Below are 23,737 nucleotides of genomic sequence, written 5' to 3'. Positions count from 1 at the left end.
TCTTATTGGTTGGACTGCTACAGTCTCTGATTGGCTGGGCTGTCCTGGGGTGGAGAGAAGTTTTCTACCTCCTTCTGGATAGTATAGTAGAGCCACTTTTCGGTTGGAGAGCTGGCACATCTCTTCCTGTTTGGAGTAATTGAGGGTACCTGGTAGGGTGTGAGAGCTCTTCCTACAGGCCTCTCCTGACTCCAGTTTTAGCTGAGGTTTCTTTAATTCCATATTTCCACCTTTTGCTTAAGCTCTTTCCTTGAAAGCATTGCTGATCAAGAGTCAGGATCTCCACATGTAGTAGTTTGTCCCTCAGACCTTCCCTGGTTGTCATATTCCATGTCAGAGGGAAAATACTCAAATTAGAAACCTCATGAGGGCACATTTGAGTAACTCTCAGGAATTTCTTGTTAAAAGTCCATATTTACTCAAGGTTGTAAGTGCTATAAATTATCCTGAAGAACTGAGCCACCATCATCTGATTAGGCAGGTCATTTTTATAAAGATTTGAGAAGTAATAGATGCAGAACTTAGCAAGTGTATACAGCAGAATTAAAAACAGCTTCATAAATCCAGTTTGCAAGATGGTTCTAAACCAGGAACCCAGACCCAAAGATAGCCAGTTGAATACATCAAAAGATGGTGTGTTGTCAGGTGAAATTAGCTGTAACCAATGTGCTTGCTCTTTAATTTTATGTAATTGGGTCTTTACTTCCCCAGAGGCATTTACCCACATTTAACAAGAGGTGTTTGCTATTGCACAGATGCCTCCTTGTTCAGCAAGTAAGTAATCAAGGGCTGTGTGGTGATCCAAAACCACTTTGGCCAATGAGATAGGTGAACCCTGCACAGCTGAAACTGTGTTGGCTATGGAGTCAGCTAACTCCTAATGTCAGGGAGAGATTCCTGATTATTTGTTCATTGGTGCTCACTCCGATCCATGGGAAGAAAGCTCTCCCTACAGAGGCAAAACCAGAATCTTGAAGGCCTCCTGGAAGTTCTCGCTTAAAGTGGTTGTAAAGGTTTAATGGGATGGACCAATGAGAGGCTTCTGTTTGATTATGTAGGGAGAACAAGACAGTGAATATTAGCAAGGGTAGGGCTTCTCTGGTGGTGCAGTGGTTGAGAATCGGCCTGCCAATGCAGGGGACACGGGTTCAAGCCCTGGTCCGGGAAGATCCCACATGCCACGGAGCAGCTGAGCCCATGCAGCCACAGCTGCTGAGCCTGCGCTCTAGAGCTGGCAAGCCACAACTACTGAAGCCCTCGCACCTGAGCAGCCCAAAAAAAAAGTGTATATATATATATATATATATATATATATATATATATGGCAAGGGTACACTGTCCTTGTATTCTCCAGCTATCGAGGCAATGAGTTGCCCAAACATAAAAGCATTCCCAAAACTTCTACATATGAAGGTGTAACCAGGGGATATAAGGCCCCCACATAAATGATAGCATCTATGGAGTCATTCGTTGGCATAGAGGTGTTAGCATTACTTAACCAAGGCTCACACATTAGGTTGTTACACACCAAGAGGTTACCTAGACATATAGATGTGTCAGCAAGTTTACAAATGATGCGACTTACACTGGCAACTCCATAGAACCTTTCATACAAATATTTAAAAGATCTTGTTTTCCCATTCCAAGGTTGGGTCAAATGGAAGCAGGGGGACTCCCTGGTGGCGCAGTGGTTAAGAATCCACCTGCCAATGCAGGGGACATGGGTTCGATCCCTGGTTCGGGAAGATCCCACATGCCGCGGAGCAACTAAGCCCGTGCGCCACAACTACTGAGCCTATGCTCTAGAGCCCGTGAGCCACAACTACTGAAGCCCACGCACTGCAACTACTGAAGCCTGGGCGCTCTAGGGCCAGTGCTCTGCAACAAGAGAAGCCACCGCAATGATAAGCCCATACACCGCAAGTGTAGCCCCTGCTTGCTGCAACTAGAGAAAGCCTGCGCACGGCAACGAAGGCCCAACACAGCCAACAACAACAAAAAATTGAAGCAGGGAGTAAGTTTAGGCAGGCTTAGCACACTGACTCTATAAAATGGGCCCATGAAACAATGTGGACAGACAACAGCATTTGGAACCCCAGTGAAATTACTTATAAGGTGAACAGAAGGGTCATTGCTATCTTGGATGGACTGATGTTTCCGATGGCAAATCCAGGAATCAGAGAGGTTTCCCCCTTTTGCAAGGGATTGGAAAATAAAAACAAGGGCATTGTCCTTCAGTGGAAGGGAGGGAGAAAACAAGGTGAGGGACAGTATTGAAAGAAGGTACACAGGCTTGGTTCAGACATCTTGGGAAAGCTGTCAGCCTCAGATGTACTGCTTCAGGTCCTAGTGAGCTTTATCTTCAGGTCACCAGATGGTCCATTTGGGGTTCAGTGCCTTCTTTAAGTGTGACGTGTGGATCCAGGAGTCTACTCCTTGTAGTTTTACAAGGGTTAGTTAGCAGTACCTGATAGGGGCCCTTCCAGTGAGGCTGGAGAGAGTTCTTTTGAAGGTACCTCTTCCAGTACACAAAATCTCCGGGTTGTGGAGTGTGATGTTTGCGGTCTTTGTCTTCTGGTAATGTGCTGCAAAAAGGGGGCTCTACTAGGGCATGGTTATTTTTAATAGATGTAATTAGGCTTTTACAGTATAGAAGTATGTCTGTATCAGTTGTGGATTGAAAGGAGCAGGAGCCAAGTGCAATGGGCATCCTGTTACTAGGAGAACAGACTTCCATTGAAGCTATGCAGATATATACATTGTCATGAAAAACAAGAATATTTAATAAGTTTCAGAACTCTTGGGGAACCAGGTAGGGAGAAAAAGATAAATGCTTCAATCTTTGTTGCGAACGTACACTTTACCAAATTGCTGTGAGTTATAGATAGCTTAAAGGAGAGGAGAAAAAGGGTCTCTTTACACCTGGAAAACAAAACATTAAAGCAATTGGTTTTCCATTAGTTTTAGCAATCCTTACCCAGTTCAGTCTTATGATCTTAAAGTTATCAAAAACCCATCTTCCATAGTACCTGTCAGAGCTTTTTAGATGAATCTCTTTAAAGAAGAAACATATTTGCAAAAGCATTAAAGTAAAGCAGTAGCTGCCTATAACTGACAGAAAGACTTGAAAATGCCCATTATTAAATATCTGATGAGAGTTCATTATAGTGGGATTGACAAAGGGTTCTCTTACCTTCCATGACATACATTTTAAGTTATGACTCATAACATTGTAATCAGGACATCTTAGAATGTCAGGAATTTCATACAATTTTTGGAACACTTTTATTAACATATACCTATTACAAATAAAAGGTAAAAACGTTTAGTAAACCTTCTTATTTGACAAATGTCTGATAAAATTTAACATATCAAATAAACCTGATTAGCTTAACATTTTACCAGGTGAGAGACAAATTCTTTGAGATTTTCCAGGGGCCTGTGGAAGGTCCCAGAGTTAGTTCAAGGTCAGAAAGACTTCATTTAGAACTCGGCTTTTGGGAAGTTTGTAAAAAATATCAAAAGGTTTTGGACATTTGATCAAACAGGATCATAGATTATTATGAAATGATATTTAATTATCTATTTGATCAAAGTAACAATAAGTAACACATTTCAAAGGCAAATACAAAAGGTTACATAGTTGTAGGCAAAACTTAGCTCTTTTAATATTGAGAAGATTCTGTTTTCTTGAGTAATCAGAGACCAGATTAAGACAACATGAAGCATAGAAAAGAATTTTGGTAAAACACAAATCTTTGTTTTCTAAGGAAATTACTTAAAGGATAGGAAAACCCTTTTTCACAATCTCTTATTAGGAACAGGCCAATAGTCCAATAAAACATTGTCCTTTTAAGAGATTAAAAACAAAATTTGTTTTGGACTAGTGTATTTTTGACATTAAACTCATTTTTTAGATTTTTTTTTTTGGATGTGGACCGTTTTTAAAGTCTTTATTGAATTTGTTGCAGTATTGCTTCTGTTTTATGTTTTGGTTTTTTGTCCCCCAGGCATGTGGGATCTTAGCTCCCCGACCAGGGATGGAACCCACATCCCCTGCATTGGAAGGTGAAGTCTTAAATACTGGACTGCCAGGGAAGTCCCTTTTTATTTTTAGATTTTTTTTACATTAAACTCATTTTTAAATAAATTCATTTTAACTTAGCCAGCTTGACCACACATAAAATTTTTTTCAAAAAATTTTTTTCCATGAATCTTCTACAACTTACTATTTCCATTCAGCTGTTTTTCCTCTTTCCTATTCTGAAATAGTAAGCCTCACTTTAGGACAAAATTATTTTCTTTCCCTCAATAGAATGCATTTCCATTCTTCTACCTTTTCTTAGCAAAAACACATATCTTACTTTTCTTGCATACATAGTTTCCCCTTATTATTTCTGGTAGCTTTAAATAATTATGAGTGGTCTGTTACAAATTTATGAATACCTTTCATAATTCCTAAAAGCATATTTTCCTCATAGGAAATTTTCCAATGTGGTATGTTTACCAGTAGACCCAAATATCTTTAGTCCCTTTGTAAAGGAAGCCAAAAGTAGATGAACCTATTTTAAGTAATGTTTCAGTATTTTATCTTATTTGGAAATAATCTAGATATTTAATGACTACCTATTATTTAATTTAACTTAGCAAAACTGTAAGGTTTCAGGATGCCAAAAAGATTTGGGGAAGCTATTTAAAAGGTTTACCTAGAAACTTGTATCTCATCCACATCCTTTCAATTCACTTGTTTTCGACACTCATGAAAAATTTTATCATACCACGCACGTATTTTTCTTGCTGATAAACTTTGTAGCAAAGATAACATGAACTTATCTGACCAATAAACCCAGGTAGAATAAAAGTTGTATGCCTGCATTATTTTCAGCACTGGTAACTCCAAAGTCATGCCTGTTTTAATTAAACCAATAACCCCAAACTAGCTTTCAAAACTAGATCATGTAAACCCAGAAAGCACCTGGGCCAGTTTACGTTATATTTTAATTCATTTAAGTGTGTGTTTGTTTCTAAGCCAATTAAATAAGGCTCTTTTACAAATTAATTTTAGCAATACCATCCAGAGGTAGAAAAAAAAAAAGTACCACGCATATATACATACATATATAGATACACATGAGTACACAGACAGATGCAGACAGGGACCTTATAGTTTTATTTAAAATGTTAGCCATTTCTCAGGTACAATAATACAGAACTAAGAAGAATAGTTTGATCCAAGGTGTGTTTCTGGCATACTGTAAGGATCCTTTTAGAGCTGTTTTTGGAGTCAAATTGTCTTTTAGAAACTTCTGCATATCCGTCAAAGAATGCAATCTGTTGTCTCCTGAGTGGCTTGGAATTCTCTCTTTTAAGGTTGCCCCTTAAGATGGACTTAAAGGTTTTACCCTTTGACCAGGCTAGGTGACTTACCGAAAAGCTTCACCAAACAGACAGATACAGAAAGCAAATTTCCTCCTAGGAGCTTTGCAGTCTGTTTTCAAAAATCTAGGACTATTGCTGTTTAAATCTTTCCTTTTAGTTGTTTATTTGCTCCAGTTGTCTTAGAAACAGTAATTAGGGGTTTAGCATTTGGATCCTCAGAGGGCCTGATTTTTAAAGGGGCAGGTTTTTGCAGAGGAGAGAGGAAGATGACATTGGGGGCAGGGCCTGGGCACAAGATGGCTGCCAGAGCAGAGTCTGAGACAGAGCGGGCAGAGAAGACACACAAGATGGTGCCCAAGACAAAGAATTTGGGGGTGGGGGACACAAGGAGTTTGAGGCTTTGGAAGACATTTTGTTCTTTTTTAGGTTTTTTTGTTTGTTTGCTTTTTGGTTGTTTTGGCCAATTTAGAAACAGAATCTTGCAAAGAGGCAATTTTAGAACTGTGGTCCTCCAATTTAATCTTAAGAAAAATGAATTTGGGGAGATTGAAAGTTCCCCACAATGGCCACTGTAATTCCTGATTACTTTTAGTTTGGCCCACTTAGTTAAAAATGCACATAAAGGGTGTACACAGTTTTTAAACAGGAACTGGCCAGAGTCCCCAAAGGAAGGCTGCCTTCAGAACATTTAGATGACTGGAATCCCATTTCCCTAAGTTCTCCCAGAAACCCACGTAAGTTGATAGAGTCTCAGCCCAGATTCCAAAAGGAATAAAACAAACTCAGTTCCCAGTTAGCTCAATCTCCAAAAGAGAACCTTGCTACCGCATGCTCCAGAAAACAACTTGAGTACTCACCAAGGACAAAGCCTTGAACCAGAAAGGCCGAAACTTCTCCCATAAAGGACAAAGCCTTTCCAGATCCTGAATAAAAGTTGGAGAGCTCAAAACACGGAAGAGCGGAGCTTGGAATGCGAGAGAAGACTCCCCATATTGAAAGCAGGCAGCAACTCGCTGAAGCGATAAATACAAGGGGCTCAGTGCAGGTACCTCACTTGATTCCATGAGCCGTCATCTCTCGGGGTTTGCCTCCTTTGGACCCTACTTGTGACACCAAATATGTCAACTTTAATAATATAATAGCCAGTTATTTTACCAGCAAAAGTGAATTTATTCGGGAGTACCAGAGGAATTGCTATTTGGGAAATGCAACCTATGGTAAACCATAGGCAAATCCAGAGAACAAGGAAGGGGAACTTGCTTTTATAGGGAAAAGGGCGGAGTTGGGGGGTGTGGGGCTGTGATAACCAGAGAGTCCATTGGAGGAAGCTGGGAGTCCAGAGCATAGAGGCTTCTCATTGGTCGGACTGCTACAGTCTCTTATTGTCTGGGCTGTCATGGGGTGGAGAGAAGTTTTCTTCTTCCTTCTGGATAGTAGAGGCACCTTTCTGTTGGAGAGCTGGTGTAGTCTCTTACCATTTGGAATAGTTGAGGATGCATGGCAGGGTGTGAGAGCTCCCCCCTACAGGCTTGTCTTGACTCCAGTTTTAGCTGAGGTTTCTTTAATTCCACAATTCATTCATCAGTTGGTGGACATTTAGGTTGCTTCCACTTTTTGGCTATTGTGAATAATACTGCTGTAAACATTCATGCTCAGGCTTTTGTGTGGACATAAAATTTTCATTTCTCTTGGGTATATGTATACCTAGCAGTAGAATTGCTGAATCATATGGTAACTCTATATTTGACCTATTGAGGAACTCCCAGGCTGTTTTCCAAAGCTGCTTTACCATTTTACATTCCCATTAGTAGTGTATTCCATTTCTCCCCATGCCTTCCACTCTTAGTACTTAAGATGAATGACAGTGATGTCAACCAATTACTTTTCATTTCCCAACTGTGGTACTGAGAGGTACATATCTTTTCTTTTTAAATAGAAATAATACAAAGTAATAGGTATACAGTTTTTTTCATGGCAAAATATAAAAACTTTATTGAGCAACTTTTCATCTTATTCCTTCCCTTTGTCTTAACTAAGTTATCTCTTGAGAATGGAATGGCACCATACTCTTGATGGTAGCCTATCAAGTACATCTTTTTCCAGATGAAGGAAAGAATGTCATATGGCAAATGACTTAATAGTCTCATCCTGTCCAAAGGTCTCTGGCACATGTGAATATTGCAGGCCCTGCTCTCGTGGAGATGCATATCTTTTTTTTATTATTTGGATTTAAAAAATTAACTGGGTCGTAAAGCAAATCCCAGACATCAAGTCATTTTACCCATAAGCATTTCAGTATCATCTCTAACGGTAAAAAACTTAAAAAAAATAGCCCTTATGTTATTATCTCACATTAACTATAATTCCTTAATATTTTCTAATACCCAGTTCATATTCAAATATCACTAATTATCTTAAATATGCATTTCCACAGTTGGTTTTTTCTAAAAATCTGAGTCCAAGCAAGGTCCTCACATTTGATTGTTTTATCTTTTAACTATCTTTTATTCTAGACTAATTATTTTTGATAGATCATATTTAGATAATGTAATCACAAAATAATATAAGATAGTACTTAGTAAAGCATTAAATAGGTTATAATCAAATATGAAGCTTCTAGGTTTCTAATAGACTCTTCATTGACCCTGTTGGTAGATATATGATATATAAGTTAGAGAACCAGATGGACTAAATTTGAAGCTCCGGCCCTACCAATGTAGGCTGTGTAATCTTGTGCAAGTCAATTTAGTGTTTGTTCTTATTAAAGTTATACATGTGCGTAGTTCAAAAAGACAATTCTACAAGACTTGTTACCAACAAAAATGAACAAGAAAAGCACTCCCCCCATTACCACCACTACTTGATTTCCTGCCTCCAAGAGGCATTTGTTTTCAACTCTTTTAACTAATTTGTTTGATATTTACCTCCAGATCTCTAAATAACATGGTTATATTGCTATTCTTGATATTTCTTTTTTAAATGTTAATTTTTAAACATTTATTTTATCGAAGTATAGTTGATTCATTCTTGATATTTCTGTTTTGAGTATTACCTATTGACTTTCTCTAATGGAAGCTGAAGATTTGGTATTTAGTACTCTATCACACTCACTGCTCCTCCACCACAGATACTAAGTCCATCCTCCCATTCTCCTAATATAGTTAGAACAACATTCAGTCTGTATATTATGGCCATGAAAATGCTATTCATAGATACCATGATTACTGTTTTTTCACTGCACATTTTATTTTTCCTGAAGTCAATAACAGTCTTGCTTTTTATTTTGCTTAGTTTTCTATGTATTGACCACTAATTTAACTCTATACTCTTCCCCAGTTGTATGAATCTGCTCTCCATATGTTCAAACACATTAGTCTATCAGTTTCATTTGCTTGAAGAAATCTCTCTAGGAGCCTTCTGACATGCACTGCTCTGGACTGTTTCCTCTCTATCCCTGCTGCCCAACTATGGTCTTAGAGTCTCCCATCACCATCCTTTTCTTTTGGTATATCTCATTTCCTGGATCCCATGTTTTTTTCATTTTCTTCTTCATTTATTGGAACACATCCTCTAATAATATCCTAGGAAGGATGCATGAGAGGTAAATTTCTGAGACATTACCTGTATGAAAGTGTCTTTATTCTAATCTCATATTTAATTGATAGTCTGGCTGGGTATAGAATTCTTGGTTGGAAATTACTTTCCCTCAGAATTTTGAAGATACTGCTCCACTGTATTTTAGGCTTTCAGCGTTCCTATTGAGAGTTCTGAAGCCACTCTGATTTTTTAAAATTATTTGTATAAAAACCTCTTTGTTGTTTTTCTCTCTGGAAATTTGAGTGTTCTGAAATTTCATGATGATGCATTTGTTGGAGGACTATTTTCATCTTGTGCGGTACACTCAGAGGGCCCTTTCAGGACCCAAAATTCAAGTTCTTTAGTTATGGGGAATACTTCTTTGAATATTTTCTCCCTTCTATTAAAATTTTTTTTTCCTTTTGCTAGAACTTTCATAATTCAGTTGTGATGGTTCCTAGACTGGTCCTCTAATTTAAAAAAAAAACACACTTTTGTCTCCCATTTTCTATCTTTGTCTTTTGTACTACATTTTGAAAGACTTCCTCAACTTACTTTTTAATCCTTTTTAATTCTGCTATTATGTTTTTAATTTTCAAAAGTTATTTTTTGTTTTTATTCACTGAGTGTACCTTTTTTAAAAAAATGAATTCTACTTTGTGAATAAAATATTTTCTTTCTGAAGATTTTAATGATTTTTTAAAGAGTTTTCACCTTTATTTGTGTTTTCTCTTTTTCCACATTACATTTATTTTATTTTTTTTTTTAAATATTTATTTATTTATCTGTCAGCACCAGGTCTTAGTTGTGACATGTGGGATTCTTTTTTTTTTTTCAGTTGCAGCATGCAGGATTTAGTTCCCTGACCAGGGATCGAACCCGGGCCCCCTGCATTGGGAGTGTGGAGTCTTACCCCCTGGACCACCAGGGAAATCCCTCCACATGGCATTTATTTTTCATTTGTTTCGGTCTCTGTCTTTATATTAGATACTTTCCTCTAATGCCTTGTGGTCTTGGCTGTCAGCCTACACTTAAGAGTGTAGTGTCTTGTTTTTAGTATCGTCTTCTCTCCTACTTCTAGTGGTACCTGGTGCTGCCAGCAGTTGAGCCTTTGGGGAGTTCTGTGGTGTATTTCAGGACATATTTCAGCTTTCCCCACTACTAGTATAGGATTCACCTTTCCTGGTTTTGCTGAGTAAGTTCTACTTGTTTATCTGCTTTCCAAAACTTTTGTTGCTGGTGTCTCCTGTTCTCTTTGTTCCTGTGTACTTCTGATTTACAACAAACAAATGACCTTTTCTGTCATTTTGAGGGGTTTGGAAGGGAGTGAGGTGTATGTGTAATCTAAATCAGGGTTCAGCAAATGGTTCCTGCACCAAACCCAGCCCTTTCCTATTTCTAAGGCACCATGACTGACACTTTCCCAGGCCCCTAAAGTTCCAAACTTCATCCTAGCATCTCACTCTCAGTCTCAACACATGCCTAGTACCATTTTCATTCCAGCTTCTGTTGCACCAACAGGTGTTTGTAAGCAGTGCCACCCTTTCCCCCTTCCCTCCACCCTCCTAGAGGGCAGTAGGTAGTGGAAATCTAGCTACTTCCAGATTTCCTGGTCTCCCTGTGGTGCTGATGCCCCAGGGGGTGTCCTGCTCCTTCTCCTCAGCCAAGTGCCTTTTGTCTCCTGATGACATAGCAATTTCTTCCTCAATTTCATGGTGACTCACTTTTTAAAAATAGTCTTTGATGTGTCAAAGCCTTTTTTGAAAGTCTAAACAGGTTGTATTGACTAGTTCCCTTTTAGTCACATGCATTTTTACCTCCTGAAAGAAACTCTAATATATTAATTAGGTATGATTTTACCTTCCTGAAACCATGCACCCCTCACTTTCCATGCTTCAGTGCCTCTCCTTCAGTGTTCCCACCCGACCAGCACAGCCTGTCCCAAAAGGTTATCTCACAGCAGCTCAAATACTGTCTCCTCCATATCTTCCCAGCTTCTCCCAGAAAAAATTCTCTCTCTTGCCTCTTAACTCCTGGAGCACCTTTTCTAGAGACCTATAATATAGTTCTTTGTATCTTTGTATTATCCTCCTGATAGTTCATAAACTCCTTCATGTCAGGTACCATGTCTAATCTTTTGATTAGTCTCTTGAGCTTAGAACTCTGTATATGTTTGATAAGTTAAATTAATGACATAAATCTAAGGAGAGACTTCTTGAAATAAGTCTACTAAGTCAACAGCCTCCACTTAACCCATTCACAACTGAGTCCCTGCAGTCTGATCACTGTACAGAAATCATTCCCACTAAAGTTACAAATGCCCTCCCAGTGAGCGATTCTGCAGCATCTTTTCATCCATCAACTTCTTCCACCTCTTTACCACATTTGGATACTCCTTTTTATAAACAATTCTTACCTCCTCTGGCTTCCTCTGTCCTGCTACTCCTATCTCTGATTATTTCATTGATTTCTCTTCCATATACCACATTCTTCTAAATCAATGGTTGTGTTTTGTTTTCTGTTCTCAGGCTTTTTTTCTCTATGTAGCTTCAGGAATCTCATTTACTCATGTTTTGTTTGTTTGGGATTAGGGTTGAGAGGGAAGAAATTGAGGGGCTCAGACTAGGGGTTAGATTCCCCCAGGATCTAAGCAGGGGAGAAAGTAGAACAAGACACAAGTAACCATATGGCTATTGAAGTATCAGTTTTGCTGATGGACCAGTAAATCCCCGAAGTTGAGAGCTCTTTCATGAAGCTAGATTGGAGAACACAGCTTAGGCCCAAGGTCCAAGTAGGGCCTTCTACTTCTCCTGAGATTTAGACCCTTGGGGTGAGTCGTGCTTGGAACAGGTCATTGGGAATGCAGAAACTGCTCCTGGGTATTAAAGCATGAGGACTGGAAGGTAGAGGAGGTGAACTTACTCAGCCTATAGACAGCTCCAAGATAGCAGGAGACTTAAAAATGAAAATCTCAATTATAGGCCAAGCCTCAAGGGAACTGAGGAAGAGCTAAACCCCAAGGTCTCATGGAAAGATGATCCGTGGGATAGCTGACTGCCACAGAGACTGGCACTGGAAGAATATTCTGGATCCAAGGCAGCTCTTTGAGGTGTCATGTTGCCCTCAGCAGCAGGGTTGTGGCTCTTCACTGTGATGCTCTGCCACTAACATGGGCCCCAAGGCCCAGCATCAAGTCCAACCCATAGCCTCCTAGCCTCTGCTCTTCTTTGCTTTTCTGCTTGTATCTCCTACCAGCAGCCCCAACTCTCTGTGCATCCCAAGTCAAGTCTCCAAAAGAGACTCCAAAGGCAGAACCTATCTGCCTATGGATTGCCTTCTCTTGGGTCAGGTACCCACCTGTGGTCCAGTTGTCTGACCAGAGGAGAAGCAGGGTTATGTGGTTTAGATGGAGGCTACACCCATTTAAGCAAAGGTCAGCATCCATTTGCCCAAGGCCAGAATGTAGATATAATCCTTCTTCTTCTTAATCTCTTACTCATGTCCCACAAGTCACTAGTCCTGTAAATTTTCCCTTTTAAACATTATTAGTATCCTTTTTTTTTTTTTTCCTGTTGTCACTGCCTTGTTCAGGCTGCCATCACTTCTCATCTGGAATGTTGCAATCTCTTCTACCAGTCTCCTGGCCTTCAGTCTGTCTCCTCTAATCTACCTTTTACTCTGTTGCCAGAACAGTCAATTTGGTTCCCGCATAGCAGTGAAAGTTTATGTTTAAGAGTATAAATCAGATTGTGTTACTCCCGGGTTTTAAGCAGGGGCTTCTCTCTGCTATTGAAAAATACAGTGCAGACGTCTTTCGGTGGCCTCCTACATAAGGCCTCCTACAGATCTGTCTCCTGTCTTCCTCTCTGACCTCATTTCCCACCCCTCTTGTGTTTTTCGTGCTCTGTGTTCCAGCAACACTGGCCTTCTCGCTGTTCCTTAATGTACCAAGATTACTGTACTTGCTTTCCTTCAGCCTGGAACTCTTTTTCCCTTGGTCTTTTCTTGGCGGGCTCCTGTCTCCCAGCCTCAGCCATACGTCACCTCCTCAGAGAAGCCTTCCCAAAATACCCAATCTAGCATTGCCTGTACTTCCCCTCATGGTCATATTACATCATTGGATATTCTTCATAACCACTTATCACTGTCAGAAGTTTTGTTCTTTTGTTTACTTGCTTTTTTTCAGTCTTCCTGACTAAACTATAAATTCCTTGAGAATAGGAGCATTCTCGTTCTTCTTTACTATTGTATCCATAAGTCTGGTGTATAGTAGTTGCTTAATAAATATGCTGAATTAATGAACAATGAAGTATCTCCCTCATTACCCTTATTTCCATACATATATTATACTTAGCTTTCCGCCTCAGCTTTATTGAGATGTAATTGACAGATAATAATGTGTAAGTTTAAGGTGTATAGTGTGATCCTTTGACAAACGTACGTCTTGTGAAATGATTACCGCAATAAGGTTAGTTAGCACATCTATCACCTCACAGTTACCTTTTTGCATGTATGCGTGTGGTAAGAACATTTAAGATCTACTCTTAGCAAATTTCAAGTGTACAATACAGTATTGTTAACTGTAGAATGCTTAGTTTTATATGTGTTTTTACTTTACCTGTTAGGTTGCAAGCTACTTCAGGGAATAATTTTTTTTCATTCATTCTTATGTCTCTAGGGCTTACACATGGTGGCTAGCAGAATATGTGTGTTGAATGTGTACCATGAGAGGTAGTAGCCAAAATGTAACTTGTTCACTGCATAATTTGACTTTTGGAAGCCTCTCCAATGACTGGAAAGACTAAGCCTCATTCTTCATCCTCTCTTTATATTCTTTTTATCTGCTTCAGAAACCAGACACAGGAAACATCTGACCATAATAAAAGGTTTCCAGTAAATTCTAGGTTTCCTCACTGAACAGAGTCACGTGCAGCAATGCTCTGTTGTGCTTTGGTCTGTAATTCTGTTTGGTCACTTGTATAGAACCCCACATGGCCGCCTCTGGCCTGGGAGCCAGGAACAGCTGGAACCCTGGTTGAAATAAAATAAATAAAAATGACATATGTCTTAGCCTGAGAGGGAGAAGTCTGGATATTCTTGCTCCGTTTCTTGCAAAACAAACTTCTCAATTTGTTGAACACTGAATTTTCCCTTTAGCTGTCAAAGTGGTTTATAACTCAAATGATCTTACATCCTTTAGAATAAACACAAAAAATGAAGGGCCGAACTGATTCTCACATCTCTGCCTTAAATGCTCAAAGCAACATCCGTCCAAACTTACACAAAACACGATATATGTCCCTAACTTCCTCCTGAAGTTTCTGCCCTCTCACTTGCATCTTCTGCAGTTTAAAGGCACATGCTCTTGGGAGCATTCCACTACCACTGGAAATAATACTCACAAAAACTCCAACTTTTCCTTTCCAGTAAGACTGTCATCTGTTTGGTGCTTGCCCCTTGCTCACCATTATCACACTTTATTTTAAGTGCTTATTAACCTCTCTGCTTCCTTGGCTGGAAGGCAAAGACCAGCTCCTATTCAGCTCCATATCTCTAGTATCTGGCACCAGGCCTGGCACATAATAGGCACTTGATAATACTTGTGAGAAGGAAGGAAGAAGAAACGAATTTTTTAAAAGCCGGTCTATTTAGGAATTGAGGTTGCTGAGGTATATTTAAGTGTCATGAAGTATAACGATGACCTCAGTATAACTAAAGGGAAAAGCTGAATAGCTTTTCAGCATGTACAGTGAATAATGAAGGGAGATCAAGAACCTTCCATCCTTTTGCATTGGTACCAATGTGTTAGAGGTTAAAATCTTAGAGCTGGATTAGAGAGTTCTTTTTTGACTTTTTTTTTTTTTTTTCTGAAAATACAAGTTACATGTTCACTCTGGAAATTTTTCAAAAATACAGAGAATAAATATCATCTATAATTCTTTCACCCAGAGACAACTGTTGTTCACATTTAGTTAACTTGTAGCCTTTTTTCTTTACATTTAGATTGAAAACTTTAAAGGAGATTATTTCAGGACTGCTTGTGAGTACAAAGAAAGTAAATTGAAATTGGAAAAATACTTGTCAACTGTAATGAAAGTTTGAGATGCTGTTTTTATTGTTGCTCATCTGGGCAGTCAACCCCTCAGAAAGGCTTTCCTAATCTTCATCCAGGTGACTGTGATCTCTCACCTAGAAAGCACCTAGGGCCCTTTCCTTATTCCCCCTGCACTGCTTTGTGGGAATGCTTTTATCTTTTGAGGATGAGGCCAGGCTCGAACATCTGAAGCTTCATGGTATAAGGACATTTCAAGGTTGACTTGAATGAGACTCTGCTATGCAGGATGGATCTCTCCCCTCACCAATTTGTGAAATATCACTCAGATAACATCACCTTTGAAAGAAAGCAGACATTTACTAGTTTATTCCTTTGTTTAGTGAACATATTGACCACCTTCTGTGTGTCAGTCACTGTCCTAGGCATCAAAGCCTCAAAATGAACAGACAATCCTTATCCTCAGGGAACTTGCAGTTTAAAGAGAGAAAAAGATGAGTAAACAAGGATTATAATGCAGTATAATAAATGCCATAATAGCAGTGCAGTGACAGCCTAAAGAGAAGGGGCAGAACTGATCAGAGAAGCCTTCAAGAAGTGGGGATGATTGCCCTGGGTCTTAATAGAAAAGTGGGAGTATTTAATGCAAACAGGCAGAGAAAACAGTACGTTTGGTGTCTGAAGACACAAAGGTACATATCTCTTTGGAGAAATAGAAGTTGTTTGGCATATCTGGAGCATGAGCCATTTAGAGGTCATAAATGAGCCAAAATGGTAAAGATCTTGAAGGTCAGAGCTTGGAGTTTATCTTACAGGCTACAGGAAGCCACTGAAGCATTTTAATCAAGAGCAAAGACGTAGTCAGGTATACTTTTTAGAAAAATCATGCAACAGTATGAAGGATGATGGAAGTGGGCTAAGCTGGAGGTAGGCGTGTGGTTAAGGGACGTATCAGAACAGTCCTAGCAAGAAAAGGATAGGCAGATGTCCACAAAAGGCAAATCTATAGAGACAGAAAGTAAATTAGTGGTTGCCTGGGGCTGGAGGTGGGAACAGGGCATGACTGGGCACCTGGGATCTTCTGGGTGATAGAAATGTTCTAAAGCTGCATATGCTGATGGTCAAACAACTCTGTAGATTTTCTAAAAATCATTGAATTGTACACTTAAAATGAGTGAATTTTATAGTATGTAAATTATACCTCAATAAAGCTCTTTTAAAAAGAGAGAAAAGTAGGGGCTTCTCTTCTGAAAGGGCACAGTAACATTGAGAGGAAACAGATGTGGGAAACATTGATAAAGAAGTAGAATTTGTAAGAGATGTTGATTGTATCTCATACAAGGTAGGATGGTCACCTATCTGATTAGACAAGTGTTCTAATTGTGCTTCTACATTTTTGTGAAAGAAAAAAAAAAGTCAGCCTTACCTTTTACTTGGTAGATTTCAAAGCATATGGATCTGCCCTTAACTGGCAGTACAGAATATCTGCCTCTGGATACTCACCAAAAATTGTATCCTGCAGGGCTTCCCTGGTGGCGCAGTGGTCGAGAGTCCACCTGCCGATGCAGGGGACACGGGTTCGTGCCCTGGTCCGGGAAGATCCCACATGACGTGGAGTGGCTGGGCCTGTGAGCCATGGCCGCTGAGCCTGCGCATCCGGAGCCTGTGCTCCGCAACGGGAGAGGCCACAACAGTGAGAGGCCCGTGTACCGCAAAAAAAAAAAAAAAAAAAAATTGTATCCTGCAGCTCTCTGCTACCCAGTTCTTAATAAACACTTGATTATGAGAAAGAGTGATTATGAAGGATTACCTGAAGGAATTGAAGTCCATCCATTTCTTGAGGCACTGTCTTTCAGCAAACAGTTATTGCCTGCCAGGTGTTATGCTGGTAACATAGCAGTGAATAAAGCAGATATAGTGTCTGCCCTTATAGAGCTTATAGTCTAGCAGTGCAGACAGATGACTTACAGTTATGATAACTCTTGTGTCAGATTTCCATGTGCAATAAGAGAAAATGACATATACCTGAGATCTGAAGGATCATGCTGAGGTGGGATGCTGCCTGTGGTGTAGACGCTGGGCCTCATGCAGCCAGCTAGCATTCCTTTGTAGTGAGTGAGCCTTTTTTTTTAAAGGGAGCATGGGTTTTATTTATTTTTACTTATTTATTTTTGGCTGCATCGGGTCTTAGATGTGGCACGTGGGATCTTCGTTGCGGCACGCGGGATCTTTCGTTGTAGTGCATGGGCTCTTCGTTGCACTGCGCCGGCTTCTCTCTAGTTGTGGCATGCGAGTTTTCTCTCTCTAGCTGTGGTGCGCGGGCTCCAGAGCATGTGGGCTCAGTAGTTGTGGCGTGCGGGCTTAGTTGCCCCACGGCACATGGGATCTTAGTTCCCCAACCAGGGATTGAACCCACATCCCCTGCATTGGAAGGCGGATTCTTTACCACTGGACCACCAGGGAGGTCCCAGGAGTGAGCCTTTTGAATGTGATCCCTTTGGAGTCTGGGGTCTCTGGGGTTATTTTGGGCCTTAGATTATCTTGGTGTCCCTTATAATTGCTTTTATTGAGCTGTGTGTTGGCCTATGCCATCATTTGTATTGCTCCCGTTGTAAGAAACAGCCATAAAAGATTCACAATTACTTATTATAGAAATGTTGTAGAAGTTACAGTCTTCAACATCATGCAGGATCTCCCTTTATTAAGACCCATAAGAGGAATTTCTTTCTAATCACCATACAGTATTTGCTTTTATGTATGCTTTGCTCTCTGGTTGCTCTGAGGCGCCCTGTCCCATCCTGCTTCAGGTCCCCACACAGAGCATCCTCTCTGCCTGGAATGCCCATTCCTTCTTGTCGGGTTTAACCCTTACTTATCCTTCAGTTCTTAGTTCAGGTGTCACTTCTTTAGGGAAAACTTCCCTAACCAGCACCCACTCCCCTTCCAAACTAGGTCTCCTCCTAATAGAGACTTCCTCAGCACTCTTTTCTTTTCTTTTCTTTTTTTTTTTTTTTTTTTGCGGTACGCGGGCCTCTCACTGTTGTGGCCTCTCCTGTTGCGGAGCACAGGCTCCGGACGCGCAGGCTCAGCGGCCATGGCTCACAGGCCCAGCCGCTCCACGGCATGTGGGATCCTCCCGGACCGGGGCACGAACCCGTGTCCCCTACATCGGCAGGCGGACTCTCAACCACTGCGCCACCAGGGAAGCCCTCTTTTCTTTTTTACTTAATCAGTTTTTAGTTGAATAACTTGTTGGGTAACTTTTTTTCTCTTAGACTGACGACAGATCCATGAGCGTAGAGACCATGCTTTTTTTTGTTTGCATCTGGATCGCAAAGCCATAGTATAGTATCTTTCACATAGTAGATGCCCAATAAATATTTACTGAACAGTTGAATAAATGAATGAATGTACATATTGTGAGCACTCAATCTTGTTTATTTTCTCATTTTCTTTAGCTGTTTGGGAGCTCAGGCCTCTTTGATTCTACCTGTAGCATTTGTTTAGGTCCTCATGGCATGCATTTTGTGCACTAATATTCCCCTGACTATATAATATTTTTCCTTCCTTTGACTTCTTCATTTTTAAAATTCCAGTGTGTACTGTAAATTCCTGTAAGTCACTTTAATGCCTTTGGGGGGAAGAAATAATAAACATTGAGTATATGAATAGGAAAAGAAAACAAGTCAAAGGGAAATGTTAGTGCCTTCAACCAGATGCAGGAGGGAAGTTTTCTTTTGCTTTGTTTTAATTTTATTTTCACTATGAGAAGCAAAAAGGCGTAAATGTGTCCCTTAATTTGGCAGGAAATGCCTCTGAAGAATTTGGGGCATATCTATGCCCTGAGATGTTCCTCCCAGTGGCACGAGGCTTGGGCTGGGCTCGGCAGGGCCTCCTGGCCCAGTGGATGGGTGAGAGGGACCAATGGAGGCTGTCTGTGCAGCTGAGTTCCAGTCCAGTTGACTTTTCCTTGGGAGAGGGTTTGGGCAAAGCCAGTGGGAACTTGTTTTTTTGTTTTTGTTTTGTTTTGTTTTGTTTTTACTGTAAGAAAGAGAAAGAAATGAACTTGTCCTCTTGTGTTGCAGATTCAGTGGTTCTTTCCTTTGACTCCGCTGGACAAACACTAGGCTCAGGTACCACTCCCTTCCCTTCTATCATCCTTTCAGCATTCAGCACTGGCCACCTTTGAAGTGGAGCCTAATGAGGTGGGGGAGGGGCATCTGGGGAGGGCAGTGGAATATCTCAGTATTGTGGGAAAATCTCAAGAAGCATTTCTAGGGACCCACAGTCTAGGAGGCAGCAGTGGGCCACAACATCCAGAAGGCTTCTCTGGTTGCTTTAGAACTGTGCGCCAAGGAGTTTGCAGTTGATGCTCCTTCCTTATTCAGGGTGGTCCAGCGTCATAGAAAAGGGGTCTGTTTCCTGTGCACATATCCTGTCTCAGAGAGTGGGGCAGAGGGCGTTAGAGACCCCAAGCTCTGGGCATGCTGGAGTAGCTAACCATCAGGGCTCTCCAGCAGCATGCCAGGCTGGTGAGAGTATCACAGCTTCCTAGGGACATACACCCTGTTGCGTGTCCACATGCACACCCCGTATACTCAAATACACACCTCCTCCAGGACGGGCACCGTACTGTGCACGTGTGCCGACGTACTCCTGCTCTTCCCTGTGTCAACAGTGCAGGACACACAAATCACCCAGGCTCAGTGGAGCTCAGCTTTCCCCTGTCTGAGGCAGTCTGCCTGCCCCACACCCCTGTGCTGTTGGCAGCGAACAGAAAGAGCAGATACTTTGATTCTTCAGCTTGCTGCCATTGTGTCCCTGTGGGAGCCCCAGAATGACATCACCTCGTGAGGAGAGCATCTCTGTGTACCAGGTCTTAATTTTTAGCTGAAGACGGTAGTCCTCGTACCTTAGGTGCCGCCTGTGAGTAACAGGGAGACTTTGCTGGCCTGTTGAGGGCAATTAACCCATTTTGCTGTCCTTAACTGCAACAGATTGATGTTTCACAAAGCAGCAATGAGGTTCAGGCCACTGTAGCAATGTGGACAAGGGGAAGGATGATCAGAGAATATGATCGCAGCTGCCACTGTTTGCTGAGGGCCTACTGTGTGCCAGCACTATGCTAAGTGCTTTACACACATCTTGCAAGGTGGATAGTACATCTTTAATTATAAAGAAACTTAATTCTCAAAGACTTGAAGTACCTGTCCAGGGCCACTCATATCTGTCCACCCCTAGAGCCTGCACTGTCTGCCTTGTCATCTTGCTGTCTCATACTTTGATGCCTGAGGTGTCCGCATTGAAATGCTGAGATGGGAGAGGCTGCTTTAAGACAGAATGGGCCTTTAGAAAGAGTTTTTAAGTAGATGCAAAGTTGCATCCATTCACATAGGAAAAAACTGATCAACTTTATTACATTAAAGTAGAACTTCTGTTAATCAAAAGGTACCATTAAAAGAGTGAAAAGGCGAGTGAAAAAAGACATCTATAACACAAATAGCCAACAAAGGGCTTGCTTCCAGAATAAAGGACTACAAAAATCAATGTGAGTAAAGAAATAACCCAGTATAGAAAAAGGCAAAAGACCCCAACAGGCACTTCACAAAAGAAGAATCCAAATGGCCAATAACCCTATGAAAAGGTGTTCGATTGTATTACTACCTAGGGAAATGCAAATTAGCATTTCAGTGAGATACCACTGCGCATCTACCAAAATAGGAAAGCCTGAGAAGCTTGATACTCCAAGGTTGGTGAGGAAGTGATATGGTGGAAACTTTGAGTCTCTACTGGTCAGTGGGTAAGTTGATTACAACCACTTTGGCAAAAAACTATGGTAGTGTCTAGTTAAATTTGAATATATACATACCCATGACCTGGCATTTCCTCCCCTAGGTATATTCCCTGCATAAATAGATACTTATATATATACCAGGTTATATGTATAAGATACATGTGTAAGAATCTATCACTGTCATTGAATGCAGCTAAAGGCCTGGACAGAATGCATTTAGCAGCTATTTGAAGACTCTGAAATATAAATAGTAGTAGACAGATTGGGGGAAAAACTAGAATTAGAAGTACTGCCACCCTGACAGTGAATTTCTCATTTTTCCTCTGGTATCCCATGTCCTGGACTCGAGACAGCCCAAAATCCGGGCACAAACAGAGTGGACATAAGGGCACAAATGGAGAGAATTCCAGAAGACCTCTAGTTATGGCTAGAGTCTGGTTGGGAAAGGGGCTCTAAGGCTCAGACAGGGATGGGAAATCCTGAGGGTTGTTTTTCTCTGTTTTCTCATGCCCTAGTCCCCAGGCAGTCCCCTCGGTGGTGGTGGTGGCAGTGCCCAGTAGCAGCAGTGGGGCCTTCAAGCACCTAAAACTGAGGAAGGGAAACCTTCTTTGATCAAATCTTCCTCTCTGTAATCCCAAGGGGGTGGGGTGAAATCCAGTTGCTTTTTTCTCTCTCTGCCTTCCTGCTGCTTGGTCCCAGATTTGGGTACAGTTCAGGAAATGTGTGGCAGAAAGTGTAACTAAAACCGCAGATTTCTGGCCAGAGAACCAAAAAGGGGAGGACCAATGAACTGGAAAGTACAAGGAGAGCAGAAAGGAAGGAGCTCAGGAAAACGACTCCATAAAGTTGTGTATGAACTTCTGGGCTAGCCCTGAGCTGTGCATGTGTGCATCTGATTCTAACCAACCCACCAAAGACTTTGAGAACTGAACTAAGGGATAGACCACCACCTGAGTCCCAGACTGGACACTTGGTGGTACACACCTGAACAGGCTTTGAAAATGGAACTGGCATTGAAACCACAACTCAAAAGAAGGCTGGTCAGAACTTGCCAACTAAATCCAACCTGCCTGATTGTCTGGTAAAACAAAAATATCAACATTCTCCACTGAATTTAAATAAGACCTGAAGTTTCATGACATAATATTCAAAATATAGAGGATACAATCTAAAATTAATTATCACATGAAGAACTCAGAAAATCGCAACTTGCCTGGGAGAGGCGATCAGAGGATGCCGATGCCACGGCTTCCTTGGTGGTGCAGTGGTTAAGAATCCGCCTGCTAGTGCAGGGGACACGGGTTCGAGCCCTGGTCCGGGAAGATCCCACATGCCATAGAACAGCTAAGCCCGTGCACCACAACTACTGAGCCTGCACTCTAGAGCCCGCAAGCCACAACTACTGAGCTCACGTGCCACAGCTACTGAAACCCACGCACCTAGAGCCTGTGCTTTGCAACGAGAGAAGCCACCACAATGAGAAGCCCACGCACCGCAACGAAGAGTAACTCCTGCTCGCCATAACTAGAGAAAGCCCGTGTGCAGCAATGAGGACCCAACACAGCCAACAATAAATAAATAAATAAATAGATGCCAATGCTGAGATGACACAGATGTTGTAATAATCTGACAGACTTTAAAGTAGCTTTTATAAAAAAGCTCCTGGCCCCCTTTCCCCACCTCTTCCATCTGGCTGTTGCTGAGTTGAATCCTTTCATAACAAACTGGTAATCTAGTAAGTAAACTGTTAAAAAAAAAATGCCCCCAAAAGTAAGGGTAAACATTGTTGACATGAATGGAAAGATAGAAAGTGTTGGCCAAAAAAATAACCCCGTGAACCAAATATATATATATAAACCAAATGGAGATACAAGAAAAAAGATAACGATAATGGAAAATTTAAAAACTCTGCTGCATGGGCTCAATCACAAAATGGAGATGACAGAGGAAAGAATCGGTAAACTCGAAAATAAAGCAATAGAAACTATCCAATCTGAACAACGAGGAGAAAAGATTAAAGAGGCTGAACGAAGTCTCAGTGACTTATGGGACAATACTGGAAGGTTTACCATCTGTGTCATTGGAGTCCCAGAAGGAGAGAAGAGTGCGGTACAGAAGAAATGTTTGAAAAAATAATGGCTTAAACTTCCCAAACTTGGTGCCCACGTAGGCTTTATTCTGGGAATGGAAGGCTGGTTCAACATTCAAAAATCAATCAGTGTAATCTACCCTATTAACTGTCTAAAGAAGAAAAACTACATGGTCATGGCAATTGATAAAGCATTTGATACAATTCAACATCTACTCATGATAAAAGTTTTCAGCAAACTTAGAAGGGGACTTTTTCAATCTGATATAGGGCATCTACAAAAAACCTACAGCAAACATCATACTTAATGGTAAAAGACTGCTCTCCCCCTAAGATCAAGAACCACTCCTGAAAGTCCTAGCCAGTGCAGTAAGAGGAAAAAGAAATAAAAAGAATACAGATGGGAAAGGAAGAAATAGAACTAACCGTCTTCATAGGTGACATGATTGCCTACATAGAAAAATCCCAAGGAATCTAAATATTTTTAGATTGGTCTGGACATACCTGATACCATGAATAGAACTGAATTTACTGTATGCCCAGCTCTAGACATCTTCTTTTCTTCCCAGGATAGAAGGGGAATGGTGCATGACCTCTTTGCTTGCATTGGGATGGGGCTTCCACCTACCAATGGAGGTTCGACACTCCATTGGCCCCCAGTACCGTCACAGCTGTGCTGTGCTTGGGTGGAGGGCGCATAGTCACAGGGCACCTCGCCTTATCAGGACCTCCTCGCTAGGCCTCTCTCCTCCCCCCACACCAATGTACACCCATTTGAGACTGGATTTCAGTTTGTGAACTTCTAAGTTATTTTACTGGGTCAGTTAATTTAGTCCAGGTCAGTGAA

General features: G+C 41.0%; 1 protein-coding gene across 4 annotated transcripts in view; it reads left to right on the top strand.

The window, feature by feature from the left end:
- ST3GAL3 (ST3 beta-galactoside alpha-2,3-sialyltransferase 3) overlaps positions 1 to 23,737 on the top strand; it is a 229,152-nt gene that overhangs the window by 84,243 nt on the left and 121,172 nt on the right. For 2 of the 4 annotated variants that reach the window (XM_089894613.1, XM_022575498.2), the window contains exon 3: positions 19,093 to 19,140. The exons of 1 other annotated variant lie outside the window; for it this stretch is intronic. In XM_089894613.1, coding sequence (XP_089750739.1) covers positions 19,093 to 19,140 — 48 coding nt within the window. Of the gene's footprint in view, positions 1 to 19,092; positions 19,141 to 23,737 lie in introns of those variants that run through there. One more of the 4 variants, XM_022575500.2, reaches the window with a different exon arrangement.

This window comes from Delphinapterus leucas, chromosome 1, assembly GCF_059928025.1.
Source record: "Delphinapterus leucas isolate spDelLeu-1000000601 "Yukka" chromosome 1, BTC_Dleu_Yukka2, whole genome shotgun sequence".
Classification (NCBI taxonomy): Eukaryota; Metazoa; Chordata; class Mammalia; order Artiodactyla; family Monodontidae; genus Delphinapterus; species Delphinapterus leucas.
This window is presented reverse-complemented; position numbering and strand designations above follow the sequence as displayed.